Raw genomic sequence first — 15,656 nt, 5'->3', positions numbered from 1 at the left:
TTTTCTGTTAACCGTATCTCAGTAACAGTTCTTAAAAAAAAAAAAGCTGTTTGCAGTCATGAGGGCTGATATTGCCCCATAGGCCAGGGCCTAAGAGGAGTAGAAATAAGATTTTCCAGAAGCCACTAGAGGGACTTCTCTGGTGGCGCAGTAGTTAAGAATCCCCCTGCCAATGCAGGGGATGTGGGTTCGATCCCTGCTCTAGGAAGATCCCACATGTCCACGTACAGCATCGAAGACTAAATAAATAAAATTTGCAAAAAAAAAAAAAAAGCCACTAGAATGTTTGGATATTAAGTGCTTAGTTAATGCCAGGCACTTTTCTGGGGATATAATGGTTAATGACATAGGCAAGATCCCTGCTGTCATGGAAACAGATGAGGGTACTATGTTAGAACAGGGTAAGATGTGAGTGGGTGTGTGGGTGAGTTGGGGGTGGGTAGGAAAGGTCTATTTGAGGAGGTGACATTGAAGCTGAGACCTGAAGGGTGGTTTGGAGGTAGCCATGCCAGGAGCATCCTAGATAGAGGGCCAGCAAGTTCAGAGGTCCTAAGATGGGGAGGAGCTTGGTGTGTCCTAGTACCTTTCAGAAGCTGGGTTGTTGGAGCTTCATGAACAAAGGGGCGAGGGTCAGGGGTTGAGGGAAAGGCAGGCTGGGCTAGACCTTGCTGAACCTTGTATGCTCTGAACAGGAGTGTATATTTCATTCAAAGAGCAAGAACCCCTGAAGGTTTTTAAGCAGGGGAGGAACATGGTTTGCACGAGTTCACTTGGCCTCTCAAGTGGATGTCATGCGATATTTAAAACTAGGCTAAGCGCTGCTCACACCATGGCTTGGGTCCCGAATGCGCCACAGCCTCTCGAGAGACGTGGGTCCTCGGAGCCTCTCTAGTGCCGGAGCTCGGGCCACAGGCAGCTCTGCGGCGGGGGAATAACAGAACCTCTGGAATGGATGGACTCTTCCCGAGCAGCTTTGCTGATTTCCAGCAGCTGGACAATGTTCCTCATTAATATCTGTCTGTCAGCATAATCATCACATCATTTCACTCTGGTGGCAGGGACTCAGCTCCGAATTCTGTATAGAAAAAGCACCGGGATACCAGTCTTTCAATGGCTTCGAGACAACCAGAAGTGCCTGCTCTTGAGCCTAGTGGGCCTCTAAGCAAGATGTCCCTGCCCATTGGGATGTACCGCCGGGCATTCAGCTATGATGATGCCCTCGAGGACCCTACGCCCATGACTCCTCTTCCATCGGACATGGGCAGCATCCCCTGGGAGCTAGTGATTCCAGAACGCAAGTATCAGGACCTCGCCAAGGTGGAGGAAGGAGAGGCCAGTGTCTCCTCCTGTGTCCCGCACCCGCCATCGGCCACTGACAGTGTGGACAAGGTCCCCGTGGTGACGGCTAAAGCTACCCACGTCATCATGAGTTCTCTGATCACAAAACAGACCCAGGAGAGCATTCAGCGTTTTGAGCAACAGGCAGGGCTGAGAGATGCTGGCTACACACCCCACGAGGGCCTCACCACCGAGGAGACCAAGGACCTTCGAGTGGCAGAAGCGCTCCACAAACTAAAGCTCCAGAGTGGAGAGAGAACAAGAGAGGAGAAGCGGCCGGCCTCCACCCAGTCCACCCCAAGCAGCAGCCCCCACTCTTCCCCTAAGCAGAAGCCCAGAGGCTGGTTCACTTCTGGTTCTTCCACAGCCTTACCTGGCCCCAATCTTAGCACCATGGATTCTGGACGCGGGGATAAAGACAGAAGCTCGGCAGATAAATGGAGTCTCTTTGGACCAGGATACCTCCAGAAGTCTGATTCAGGAGGTTTTGCCGTCCAGGCCTACAAAGGAGCGCAGAGGCCTTCTCCAGTAGCACTGATTCGCGCGCAGGCCACCCGAATGGCCGAGGATCCGGCAACATTCAAGCCGCCCAAGATGGACATCCCAGTGATGGGAGGGAAGAAACAGCCGCCGCGGGCCCACCGCCTCAAACCCCGGGACCTGAATGTCCTCACACCCACTGGCCTCTAGGACTCTGGCTATTCCAGGGGCTCTGGATAGGGGATGTCTTGAGCCCAGCCCCCCTTTACCTTGTCTCTGACGTAGGAAAAGTTTTGTCTTTTTTAAAAATCTCTCAGACTGAGGCTAGAGCTGGAGACATAATTGGTTTTTGAGAAACATTCGTGCAAAGCTTGTGCTTGTGTGGAAGAAGTCCTTTTGTGTTTTCATTTAAAGCTAGACTGAACCTCGGCAGTGGCGTATGGGGACCTCATTACCTATTCTTGTATCATTCACCCCAGCCAGGAACTCTGATCATTGCTCACTAGGTAAATAATGTTTGTGTTGCTCCAGACCCAAGGCTTCTTGATTCCTTTACCACGGTCCGTGTGCACATGGGCAGATCACGCGTGGAGGCGTTCACGGACTAGGTTAGACGACTTTGGCCCTCTTGGCTGTGCTGGCACTCGGTGCTCCAGCCTTGTCAGTTAGGGGGACCCAAGGTCTATCTGAGATCTGGGTACAGTTAAGAGCCAGCCATGGCAGGGATCCCCCTTGGTTTTGTGCTGCAACTGGAGTCTCCTTGCTTTCCGGTAGACCTCATGGACCACTTTGTCCTGCAGGCAGTTCTTACTGTAGTAACTCTTGGGCCAGTGCTGCTGGAGGGATGCTTCTCTTTGGTGTGACACAGAACAAACACTAGTCTTACATATCCTTTGTTGCACTTTAAAGTGAGATTAATTTAACTCCCATTTGGTTGAAAACTTCCCAAGGGAGAACATTTAGTGTACTGGTCTGGTAAAGATAAACGGGTGTTAAACTTTTTTAACGAAGGCAGCAGTAGCAGTTCAAGTATAGTCTTGAGGTTCACATGAAACTAGTGTCACCCTATTTTGATTTTCTTGTTCAGGACAGGGCCTGAAAATTTTTTTCCTGGGAGGTGGAAGAATTAAAAAATTTTCTGTATGCAATCATTTCCCCTCCAAATGAGCCTCATACCTTTATAAACATGTACCTCACCGAGGAAAGGAACTAGGGAAACAACCTTCTCATTTCTCCTCACTGTGTTCAATCATTGTCTTGAACACTGTCTCAAATTCCTGCTGTCCCTTGCTTTAGACAGTATGGTGTCTACACAAGGAGCTGAGCTGACCTTCCCAGCGAGACGCCCTGGAGTGTAAAATGATCAGGACAATTAATTTATTTGTGTCTTCTGTTGTGCTTGTATCTCTTACTTGTTTTGACAATAAAAATTCTTACTACTTTCTCAAAAAAAAACCCCCCAAAACCAAAAAAACTAGGCTAGGCTTCTTCGGGAATATTCCAGTGTTTCTCTTTTTTTTAACTCAAATGTGAATACTTTGAAGTCACTTATTTCTCTTTAGTTTTTAGGTTTTCTCTTCAAATCCAATTAACTGTCATCATAAATTTAGTTTTTTTGGTGAAAGAACGCATGGGCAGTCACCTACGTAATATTGAGCAATTCTCCTGTTACCTGCTTTTTGTTTCCTACTATGGCTTTTGTCTGTTTATCTTCCAACACACCCATTCTTTGCTGCCAGCATTGACATGCTTTCTCTTTTAATCCTTTCTCTTTTCCTCCCTTGGTTTTGCAATTGTGATAGGCTTTTTGTGTTTGTTCATTTCTTGCATGACTGTTGAGGCATTCTCCCTTGGCTATACAGATTTCCTTTAAAGAACTCTGTGCAATGTAACGGACCTAACACAGCTCCTTGTACATAGTAGGTATTCAATAAAGTTTTGTTTTGTGAATGAATAAACAGCAAGATCTGCTGGGCTTTTATGATGAAGATGAAGATGAAGATGAACAGGTCATGTTTATGCCCTGAAGCAGGCCACTTCAGGATCTAAAGTCAGTGTTTCTCATAGGACCCTCATAAAGGGGGGTAAGTACAGTGTGGAAAGGAACTTTGGAGGATGAATTTGACACTGAACCTCAGATCCAGCCTCTGTTCTGGCTTTTTATTTAGGTGGATTTTTCAGGGAGACAAGTATAGTTATTATTATGAACAACTGAATCATGATTTTATGGATGTTAAGAAAAATGTTCTGAAACTTGGTAATAAGATGGTAAGATGGAGATACAGCCTTTCAGAGTCATAGGAGAGCATTGTCTAATAATACCTAAGAATCATCTTATTCCTGAGAGAATGTAGCTTTGTTTTACTTACTATTCGCTGTTAATTAGTACTCAGACTCAAAGTTAGAACTGATAGAAAATTGTTATGATGCAAATGATTTCTTATAAGTAGAAAAGATAACCGCAAAGGCTATATTTTATTGCCCTGTAGAATATTAACTAGTTTTGTATGTAATTAGCAATCTTGTTCGAGTATTCTTTTTTTTTAACTTACTATATCAATTTTTTTGCCACCATGCTATTTTCCTTGTTATGAGTTAGGTAAGTCTTTGACCTGTGCTCACTATATATTTGTATGTGAATTATATTTCTATCCTTTTAAAAATTATATTTTTATATATAAAATGAGAATGGACTGGAGAACTCGAGGTTTGGGAGGGGGCGGGGGGTGAAGGGGAAACTGAGAGGAAGCGAGAGAGTAGCACAGACATATATATACTACCAACTATAAAATAGATAGCTAGTGGGAAGTTGTATAACAAAGGGAGTTCAACTCGAGGATGGAAGATGCCTTAGAGGACTGGGATGGGGAGGGTGGGGGGGACTCGAGGGAGGGTGGGGGGGGACTCGATGGAGGGTGGGGGGGGACTCGAGGGAGGGAGGGAATACGGGGATATGTGTATAGAGACAGATAATTGAACTTAGTGTACCCCCCAAAAAAATAATAAATAAATAAAATTTAAAAAAAAGATACATGCAAAAAATAAATAAATAAAATAATGCTTGCTAAAAAAAAATTATATTTTGACATTCATATTCAGTAAAGTCCTTAGACATGAATGTGCAAGTCACTATCCAAACTATCTCATTTTATGCTACCATATAATTTCTGAGTGGAAACATCATAGGTGTCACAATAAAGGGCCTTATAGTATGATACTGAGGTAAAAATTTTACTTACAGAAAATCTATACTTTAAGAGGGCCTCTGTCCCTGTACAAGTTCAATATAAACAACTTAATGAATTTTAGGTCAGTCTCAGGGAAAGTTCTCATCGAATTGATCTGGGAACAAGTAAACTTGAGAGGCATTCCACAAATACAAATCTTGCCTTTTTTTTTGTTTTTGCTTTAAAAAAAGCATGAATATCGTTATAGGAAAAAGTAGATTCTGAATTATTTACCATAAAGAGGCACTAGACCAATAGCGTAGATAGTCATGAAGTATAGATCACAAAAATCTCACCAATCACACTTGGAAGTTCAGCACTGGATGGTGTTTATTTCCTCAAAGGTACTTTACCTGCAATGAGGGCAGCCTGTCACCAGCTGATGCTATGTTTATAGCCTCTTGGTCTAAACTGGAAGTTCAGTTAACTGTATTCTGCCCCATTAAAAACTGTTAAGGAAAGGAAGATTAATACTGTATTTGAACAGATGACACATTAAGAGAACTGAGGAAATGAAACCTTCATTTAGTACCTTTTGGTAAATTATTATTTTTCCATCACCACTTAAAGGAATCCTAGTAGTAACCTCAGTCATAGTTTTAGTATAATGCTTTACACACTTGACTCAGTCTTTATCTTTGACTGCTCCTCTCAAGATAGCCCTGGAATTTGAATCTCCTTTTCAGAGCTTTGTTCTCAACTTCAACAGTTTATTTATACTGTAGTCACTTAAGGGTGTTTATATACCTGCTTTGCTAGGGACCGTGCTGTTTTATGCTTCTTTTCTCAGCATGATTCTCAGTAGGGCTCTTTTATCCTCAGAAGTATCCATGGTTTTCATGATAAATTATTTGGTCACACTACTTTGCCCTGGCTAGATGTGGTTAAGGCTTATTAGCCCCAATCTTGTCTGCCTTCTCTGGTCTCTCTACCCTTTTTCCCCTTCCTTACATGTGGCAGAAGCCAAAAAAACAGAATAACAGCCGGATGAATATATTTTCCCAATCCTTTCTACTGTCATTGCCCCTTTTTATAAAGAACAGCCCTGTTTAGTTGTTCATACATCATTACTGAGCTCTTCCTATGTTCCTGACACTGTTCTTTACTAGGATGAACTCAGTTCTCACAACAATTGTGAGATACGTACTGTTATTGTCCCCAGTTTACAAGATTGGGTGGATAAATAACTTGTCTCAGGTCACACAGTACGGAGCATACGTTCAAACCCGGTTAGTGTGACTTCAGAGTCCACGCTGTTGACTACCAGTATATATGAATTGTTTATTCAAGTGTATGTAGTTACTGGTCTTAGTATGAATTGATAGTTAATATCCAATGCTTCATTGGGCAGCTAGCAACTTAACAATATAAAGTTTTACATTTGTGATCTATTGCTGCATAACAAATCACCTCTAAATCTAGCAGCTTAAAACTTAATAAGCATATGTTATCTCACACAGTATCTTTTGGTCAGGGTTTTGGAAGTGCCTTAGCTGAATAGCTCTGGCTTGGCATCTCTGATGACATCTCAAGATGTCAGCTGAGAGCAGAGTCATTCTCACGTGGCACTGCTGCTTCCAAGATGGTGTACCCATGTAGTACAAATGCCTAGCATTATGCTTTTTGATTGTGATGTGAATGCCTGGCTTTAAGTTTTTGATTGCTGAGGCATCTGTTTCAAAGACATGCATCTTGAATAAATATACTGCCAGCTATACAACACTGCTGCTGTTAGCCAAACAATTAGATAGGGGACTGGCTGCCTCTACCCATGAAGTTCCCCTTTTATCTGGGTAACCTAGATAACTAACCACTTGAGTGATGGTGCTTCTCCTTTCCCATGCCCTAATGCTTTCCATTTGCCAGTGAAGAGTGAACCCAGGAAACCCTAGGCACCCCACCCTCAGACCTTAATAAAGGCAGAGCCCCAGGTCTTTACTTCCTTCCTCTCTCTCTCCCCATGACTTCGCTGCGTTGCCCTCAGGCATGCCATGTACCCTCCAGGACTTGTGAGTGATAGACCTTATTTTTCAAAGTTCCCTCATGATTTACTGAAGTGCATCTTGAGATCATAATAAGAACCACAAGGGGCGATCCAGCCAAGCACTGGCTTCGATCAGGAAAATGTCCCTGGGGGGTCACCACAAGTCATACAGATCTAGGCGATGCCTTAGGCGTTCCTAGTCCATAACATTGCTATCAATAGGCTGAGGCTGACACAGCTCACATGGTCTTGGCTGTTGGCAGGTCTCACATCCTTCCCAGTTGGGCTTCTCCCTGAGCTGCTTGAGTGTCCTCACATTATAGAGGCCAGCTTCCCCTAGAGCGAACAAGCCTGGAGAGCAAGGTGGAAGCCAAAATGTCTTTTACAACTTAATCTTGGAAGTCACATTTCCCTGTCATTTTTGTAATATCCTATTGGTTATACAGGTCGCCCTGGGTCAGGGAGGAGGGTGGGAGGACTACACAGGGGTGTGAATACTAGGAGGAAAGAATCACTGGGTCATTTTGCAGGCTGGATCTTACAAAAGGCCTAATGTATTTTAAAGTGAACAATTTTTAGAATTATTTTTCATATTCTTTTCTGTTATGGTTTATTACAGGATATTGAATATAGTTCCCTGTGCTATACAATAGGACCTTGTTGTTTATCCATCCTATATATTAATAGTTTGTATCTGCTAGTCCCAGACTCCCAATCCAACTGTCCCCCATCACCCCTCCCCCTTGGCAGCCACAGGTCTGTTCTCAATATCTGTGAGTCTGTTTCTGTTTTGTAGATAAGTTCATTTGTGTCACATTTAGATCCACATAAAAGTGATGTGGTATTTGTCTTTCTCTTTCTGACTTCTTCACTTAGTATGATACTCTCTAGTTCCATCCACGTAGCTGCAAATGGCATTTTTCATTCTTTTTTATGGCTGAGTATTATTCCATATGTATATATATGTATATACACACATGCATACACCACATTTTCTTCATCCATTCATCTGTAGATGAACATTTACGTTGTTTTCATGTCTTGGCTACTGTAAATAGTGCTGCTTTGAACATAGAGGTGCATATATCTTTTCAAATTATGGTTTTGTCTGGATATATACCCAGGAGTGGGATTGCTGGATCATATGGTAATTCTACTTTTAGTTTTTTGAGGAATTTCCATACTGTTTTCCATAGTGGCTGCACCAATTTACATTCCCACCAACAGTATAGGAGGGTTCCCTTTTCTCCACACTTTCTCAAAGATTTGTTATTTGTAGGCATTTTAATGCTGGCTATTCTGACCTGTGTGAGGTTGTACTTCATTGTAGTTTTGGTTTGCATTCCTCTAATAATTAGTGGTGTCAAGCATATTTTCATATACCTATTGGACATCTGTACGACTTCTTTGGAGAAATGTCTATTTAGGTCTTCTGCCCAATTTTTGATTTTGTTGTTGTTGTTATTGTTATTGAGTTGTATGAACTGTTTTTATATTTTGGAAATTAAGGCCTTGTTGGTTGCATCATCTGCAAATATTTTCTCCCAGTCTGTAGGTTGTCTTTTCATTTTGTCTATCATTTCTTTTGCTGTGCAAAAGCTTGTAAGTTTGATTAGGTCCCATTTGTTTATTTTTGTTTTTATTTCTGTTGCCTTGGGAGACTGATCTAAAAAACATTGGTACGATTTCTGTCAGAGAGTGTTTTGCCTATGTTCTCTTCTAAGAGTTTTATGGTATCATATCTTATGTTTCAGTCTTTAAGCCATTTTGAGTTTATTTTTGTGTATGGTGTGAGGGTGTGTTCTAACTTCATTGATTTACATGCAGCTGTCCAGCTTTCCCAACATCATGTGCTGAAAAGACTTTTTCCCATTGTATATTCTTGACTCCATTGTCCAAGATTAATTGACCGTAGGTGTGTGGGTTTATTTCTAGGCTCTCTGTTCTGTTCCATTGATCCATATGTCTGTTTTTGTGCCAATACCATGCTGTTTTGATTACTGTATCTTTGTGGTATTATCTAAAGTCTGGGAGGGTTGTGCCTCCTTCTTTGTTCTTTTTCCTCAGGATTGCATTGGCAATTTGTGTCTTTTGTGGTTCTATATGAATTTTAGAATTGTTTGTTCTACTTCTGTGAAAAATGTCATGGGTAATTTGATAGGGATCACATTAAATCTATAGATTGCTTTGAGTAGTATGGCCATTTTAACAATATTAATTCTTCCAATCCAAGAGCATGGAATATCCATTTCTTTGAATCATCTTCAGTTTCCTTTATTAATGTTTTATAGTTATCAGCATATAAGTCTTTCACCTCCCTGGTCAGGTTTATTCCTAGGCATTTTACTTTTTTGGCACAATTTTTTTTTTAAATTTTATTTATTTATTTATTTTTTTGGGGGGGAGTACACCAAGTTCAATCATCTGTTTTTATACACATATCCCCGTATTCCCTCCCTCCCTCGACTTCCCCCCCACCCTCCCTCAAGTCCCCCCCATCCTCCCCATCCCAGTCCTCTAAGGCATCTTCCATCCTCGAGTTGAACTCCCTTTGTTATACAACAACTTCCCACTGGCTATCTGTTTTACAGTCGGTAGTATATATATGTCTGTGCTACTCTCTTGCTTCATCTCATCTTCCCCTTCACCCCCTGCCCCCTCCCATACCTCGAGTTCTCCAGTCCATTCTCTGTATCTGCATCTTTATTCTTGTCACTGAGTTCATCAGTACCATTTTTAGATTCCGTATATGTGAGTTAGCATACAATATTTGTCTTTCTCTTTCTGACTTACTTCACTCTGTATGACAGACTGTAGGTCTATCCACCTCATGACATATAGCTCCATCTCATCCCTTTTTAGAGCTGAGTAATATTCCATTGTGTATATATGCCACATCTTCTTTATCCATTCATTTGTTGATGGGCATTTCGGTTGCTTCCATGTCCTGGCTATTGTAGATAGTGCTGCAATAAACATTATGGTACATGTTTCTTTTGGGATTATGGTTTTCTTTGGGTATATGCCCAGGAGTGGGATGACTGGATCATATGGTAGTTCTATTTGTAGTTTTTTAAGGAACCTCCAAATTGTTTTCCATAGTGGCTGTACCAACTTACAGTCCCACCAACAGTGCAGGAGAGTTCCCTTTTCTCCACACCCTCTCCAACATTTGTTGTTTCCAGATTTTGTGATGATGGCCCTTCTGATCGGTGTGAGGTGATAACCTCATTGTGGCTTTGACTTGCATTTCTCTGATGATGAGTGATGTTGAGCATCTTTTCATGTGTGTGTTGGCCATCTGTATGTCTTCTTTGGAGAAATGTCTATTTAGGTCTTCCTCCCATTTGTGGATTGGGTTATTTGCTTTTTTGGTATGAAGCTGCATGAGCTGCTTGTATATTTTGGAGGTTAATCCTTTGTCCATTGTTTCATAGGCAACTATTTTTTCCCATTCTGAGGGTTGCCTTCTAGTCTTGTTTATGGTTTCTTTCGCTGTGCAAAAGCTTTTGTTTCATGAGGTCCCATTTGTTTATTCTTGATTTTATTTCCATGATTCTAGGAGGTGGGTCAAAAAGGATCTTGCTTTGATGTATGTCATAGAGTTTTCTGCCTATGTTTTCCTCTAGGAGTTTTATAGAGTCTGTTGGCACAATTTTAAAAGGAGGTTTTTGTTTTTGTTTTTACTTTCCTGTTCTATTTCATTGTTAGTGTAAAGTAATACAACCGATTTCTAAAGCAAACAGTTTTTTAAGGCTTAAATTTTTTTTTTTTTCCCACTCTTAGGATTTATTATTATTATTTTTTTTGGGGGGGTACACCAGGTTCAATCAACTGTTTTTATACACATATCCCCATATTCCCTCCCTTCCTTGACGCCCCCCCCTCGAGTCCCCCCCACCCTCCCTGCCCCAGTCCTCTAAGGCATCTTCCATCCTCAAGTTGGACTCCCTTTGTTATACAACAACTTCCCACTGACTGTTTTACAGTTGGTAGTATATATATGTCTGTGCTACTCTCTCGCTTCATCTCAGCTTCCCCTTCACCCCCCACCCCCTCCCATACCTCGAGTTCTCCAGTCCATTCTCTGTATCTGCTTCCTTGTTCTTGTCACTGAGTTCATCAGTACCATTTTTAGATTCCGTATATGTGAGTTAGCATACAATATTTGTCCTTCTCTTTCTGACTTACTTCACTATGTATGACAGAATGTAGTTCTATCCACCTCATTACATATAGCTCCATCTCATCCCTTTTTATAGCTGAGTAATATTCCATTGTATATATATGCCACATCTTCTGTATCCATTCATTTGTTGATGGGCATTTAGGTTGCTTCCATGTCCTGGCTATTGTAAAGAGTGCTGCAATAAACATTATGGTACAAGTTTCTTTTGGGATTATGGTTTTCTTTGGGTATATGCCCAGGAGTGGGATGACTGGATCATATGGTAGTTCTATTTGTAGTTTTTTAAGGAACCTCCAAATTGTTTTCCATAGTGGCTGTACCAACTTACAGTCCCACCAACAGTGCAGGAGAGTTCCCTTTTCTCCACACCCTCTCCAACATTTGTTGTTTCCAGACTTTGTGATGATGGCCATTCTGATTGGTGTGAGGTGATACCTCATTGTGGCTTTGACTTGCATTTCTCTGATGATGAGTGATGTTGAGCATCTTTTCATGTGTTTGTTGGCCATCTGTATGTCTTCTTTGGAGAAATGTCTATTTAGGTCTTCTGCCCATTTGTGGATTGGGTTATTTGCTTTTTTGGTATGAAGCTGCATGAGCTGCTTGTATATTTTGGAGGTTAATCCTTTGTCCATTGTTTCATAGGCAACTATTTTTTCCCATTCTGAGGGTTGCCTTCTAGTCTTGTTTATGGTTTCTTTCGCTGTGCAAAAGCTTTTGTTTCATGAGGTCCCATTTGTTTCTTCTTGATTTTATTTCCATGATTCTAGGAGGTGGGTCAAAAAGGATCTTGCTTTGATGTATGTCATAGAGTTTTCTGCCTATGTTTTCCTCTAGGAGTTTTATAGAGTCTGTTGGCACAATTTTAAAAGGAGGTTTTTGTTTTTGTTTTTACTTTCCTGTTCTATTTCATTGTTAGTGTAAAGTAATACAACCGATTTCTAAAGCAAACAGTGTTTTAAGTCTTAACATTTTAAAACCTAAAACTTAGATTCTTTTACCCACAAATTAACAGTAAAGTTTTTTTTTTATATATATACACCCATATCTAGTTGCTTTTTTCAGTTTTCCACTGATACTAGAATATTTTTGTATTTGTATACAAACTACAGTTACTATTAATCCTCTGGTACAGACTGAACTCAGAAGTTCTATCCAAAAAATATGTGGTGACAAAGAAGCAGCTTCTGAATACCTGATAACAATGAACAGAGTGCACATAGGCACCTAACTCTGAAGAAAGTAGTGAGGAAACAGAAAATAGGATAGCTTTTTGCCTCCAGAGGTTTGAGGTGAAGGGGCAGGCAAGTAACTGCCAGTGGCGTACTTGAGAGATCCTTGAAAGCATTTTTACTTGCTGAAGGTAGGCTCTGACAGTTTTTCTGGATCCTTGTTCCCTCTGAGCTCCAGTAGAGGGTAAAGCAGGGTCTTTGCTGGAGGTTTCCAGGTAGCATTCCAAAATACAGTTAGCATTAAGGACTGGTAATGGTGACCATCTAGCTTACTCTTAATGTACAGGCCATTTTGGGTCCACTTATAAGGCCTTTCTGTTTAGGCCTGCTAAGTATGTCGGCATGTTAATATTAAAGGCAGGAATTTTAGGTTGTGATAGTAATCACTGAGAAATTTTGATAGCTCATTTTGCCAACTGCTGAGGATACATTGCCTGTTAAGTCTTCAGGAGAAACAGACCGGTCAAGTTAACACTGTGTGTTTAGGCTGTGAGAGCCTGAGACCCCTGTGAATTAGTGGGTTAGCAGACATGAGGCACTTGGACACATACTTGTACTGAGGGCTGTAGCTTTTACTTATCTTGGGTAAAAGATATACTCCAATCAGTTAGGAAAAAGGCTATATCTGATGGGAAAATGAATACAGCTCCTGAGTGTTGCCTTATTCCTCACAAAGGAGTGGTGGGCTTATGAGGCCACATGTCAGAGGAGTCCTGCATCTCCCCTGTGCAGGCTTTTACCTCCTGATTTGGAATGTCCTTCACCTGTGTCCTAGCTTCATCCTGTACCCTATAGAACAGTGCAGGCTTAGGGCAGAGCTGGCGTAAGCTACTCACTCCAGGGCTTTTCTTGTTCACTGCTGCATCCTCAGCATCCAGGACAGGGCCTGATAGGTAGGAGATGATCAAGAAATACTTTTTGAATGAAGAAGGGCACAGTCTTCCCAAGTACAGTAAAACCTTGCTTTGTGAGCATAATTCGTTCTGGAAACATGCTTGTAATCCAAAGCACTTGTATATCAAAGCAAATTTCCCCATAAGAAGTAATGGAAACTCAGATTATTCGTTCCACAACCCAAAAATATTCATATAGAAATGCTTACAATACAGTAATATAATACAAAATAATAAAGTACAAAGTATAAAGAAAAATAAACAAATTAACCTGCACTTACCTTTTAAAACCTTTGTGACTGATGTGAAGGAGATGGGAGAGGAGGGTTATTGTGTAGGACGACTTTCACTATCACTAATGGAATCACTGCTATCTATTGGCTCAATAGAATATTTTTCTTTTCATGCAACTTTAACAAGGAACCTATCCAGTGATGCTTGCTTTTGCCTCCTTTTGATGATATTGTGGAAATGTGACATTGCATTGTCATTAAACAGATTCATCGCTTGCACCGCTACAGCCTCATTCTGGTGGTGCTTTTCTACAAAATTTTTCACTGTTTCCCACATTTTACACATCTCCCTAATCTCATTTGAAGTGAGGGACTCCTCCGCCTTTTTCTCCTCCTCCTCTGCAGACGAGATCTCCTCCATAACCTCTTGCTTGATGCAGATCCATCAGGTCGTCGGTGGTCAGCTCCACTGGCTCAGCTGTGATCATGTGACGCTTGGCATCACATATTACTCGTATTGCAAGACATCACTCGTATATCAAGTTAAAATTTATTATAAATATTTGCTCGTCTTGCGGAACACTCGCAGAACAAGTTACTCGCAATCCAAGGTTTTACTGTAGTGGGTAGCCTTCACATACAGGGTAGAAGAGGGAGGAGCAATCCAAAGAGGAAATGGGTTCAATGAGAAAAAGCTAATGGGACATGCCATATGGGCATAAAACCATAACCTCTTAGCTTGTCAGGTATCAGGGAACTTCCAAGTACTGAGGACACATAGCCTCCTTGCCTTCATCTATACCAGTTTGCCTCCTTCCTCCTCCTGGGATACCTGCGGGTGGAAGCATTGAGCGCCCTCTTGAGGCTGAACACGCTGCTAACAGAAATAATGCAACTTAACCAGAAGATTAATTTCTTTAAAAGTGAGTCAATGTATTTGCTCACTTTATTACCATTGGCCTGGAGGAATCCATTTTACATTTAAGGGATGAATGAATTGTAACCTTTTAAGCACAATCAATTAAAACTATTCCAACCATTTTGTTGGTAACTTTACTGAAACATTGTATGTTTCCCCAGTTTCTTAATAAAGTGTTTGGAATATCATCTAATGTTTTCCTATTATTTCAGGATTGTTTTGGAAATACCATGTTATAAATACAGTGATATGCTTAGGGTTTACCCCAGATGGGGTTTTTCCATTACACTGAAGAACATATATTGTTGCATTTTTTGAATCCTCTTGCCCATGTTTCATAGTTTTGCTACCTCCTCCTCTCTGGTAGGCTGTTAGTGTTCATTTCCTGATGCCACCCATATGCCTTCCCTGAGAACTCCTTCCCTGAGAACAGTATATTCTCCCTGGTTATGTGTAGGCAAGTAGATGACTGAGTTTATTAGGTTTGTCTAAAATACAGGGAACTTCAAGGTGGGGACTTTGTGGTATCTATGGGTCTCCTTTCCAATTTCTCCCGTCTCTCGTTCTTCTCAGGAGTGTTCTAGAAAGTTGGGCTCATCAGGTACGTGGCTTCTGCATAAGTGAGGGGTTAATGACTCTTGTAGTTATTCTGTTCCAAATTTTGAAAGTAGTAGGATATCAGTACTAAAAATATGCTATTTTTGGGACCACTTTTCTTAGCCCTATTCTCAGAGCTTGAGAAGGAGAAAACAGCAGTGGAATGTTGTTTATCTAGTCTGTCTATTTCTGGTTAAGAAGGAGGAAGAAGGGAAGAGAAAATGTGCAGGGTTCTGTCATGTTCTACTAGATAGTTTTGAAAGATTCCTCTAGGTTTGGAGTGGAAAAACAGATTGTAGAGGATTAAGGAGGGAGCGTGGAGGCTGGTCAAGAGGCCATGGCAGTTGTCCTTGTGAGGGATAATGGTGACTTGGACAAGTGTGGAAGTGGTACATGGAGTGAAGAATGGCTGGACTCAGAGTATGTAATCCAGGTAGAGCCTGTAGGGTCAAGTGTTGGCCCTGAGCAGATAGTATAGTACACTGCTCTTATTATTAGAGTTTAGTGATGAGTGTTCCCATCCTACATATGTTTTTGCTAAGGGATTAAGTGTATCAGTTAATC

General features: G+C 41.3%; 2 protein-coding genes across 8 annotated transcripts in view; both read left to right on the top strand.

The window, feature by feature from the left end:
* The window catches only part of CRADD (CASP2 and RIPK1 domain containing adaptor with death domain), a 234,986-nt gene that overhangs the window by 64,222 nt on the left and 155,108 nt on the right, over positions 1–15,656 (top strand). The window lies entirely within an intron of this gene.
* On the top strand, positions 14–2,028 carry LOC130856741 (putative monooxygenase p33MONOX). Its single transcript, XM_057741589.1, has one exon. The coding sequence runs from the start codon at positions 1,111–1,113 to the stop codon at positions 2,026–2,028; it is 918 nt and encodes a 305-aa protein (XP_057597572.1). The 5' UTR covers positions 14–1,110.

Source organism: Hippopotamus amphibius, chromosome 7, assembly GCF_030028045.1.
Source record: "Hippopotamus amphibius kiboko isolate mHipAmp2 chromosome 7, mHipAmp2.hap2, whole genome shotgun sequence".
Classification (NCBI taxonomy): Eukaryota; Metazoa; Chordata; class Mammalia; order Artiodactyla; family Hippopotamidae; genus Hippopotamus; species Hippopotamus amphibius.
This window is presented reverse-complemented; position numbering and strand designations above follow the sequence as displayed.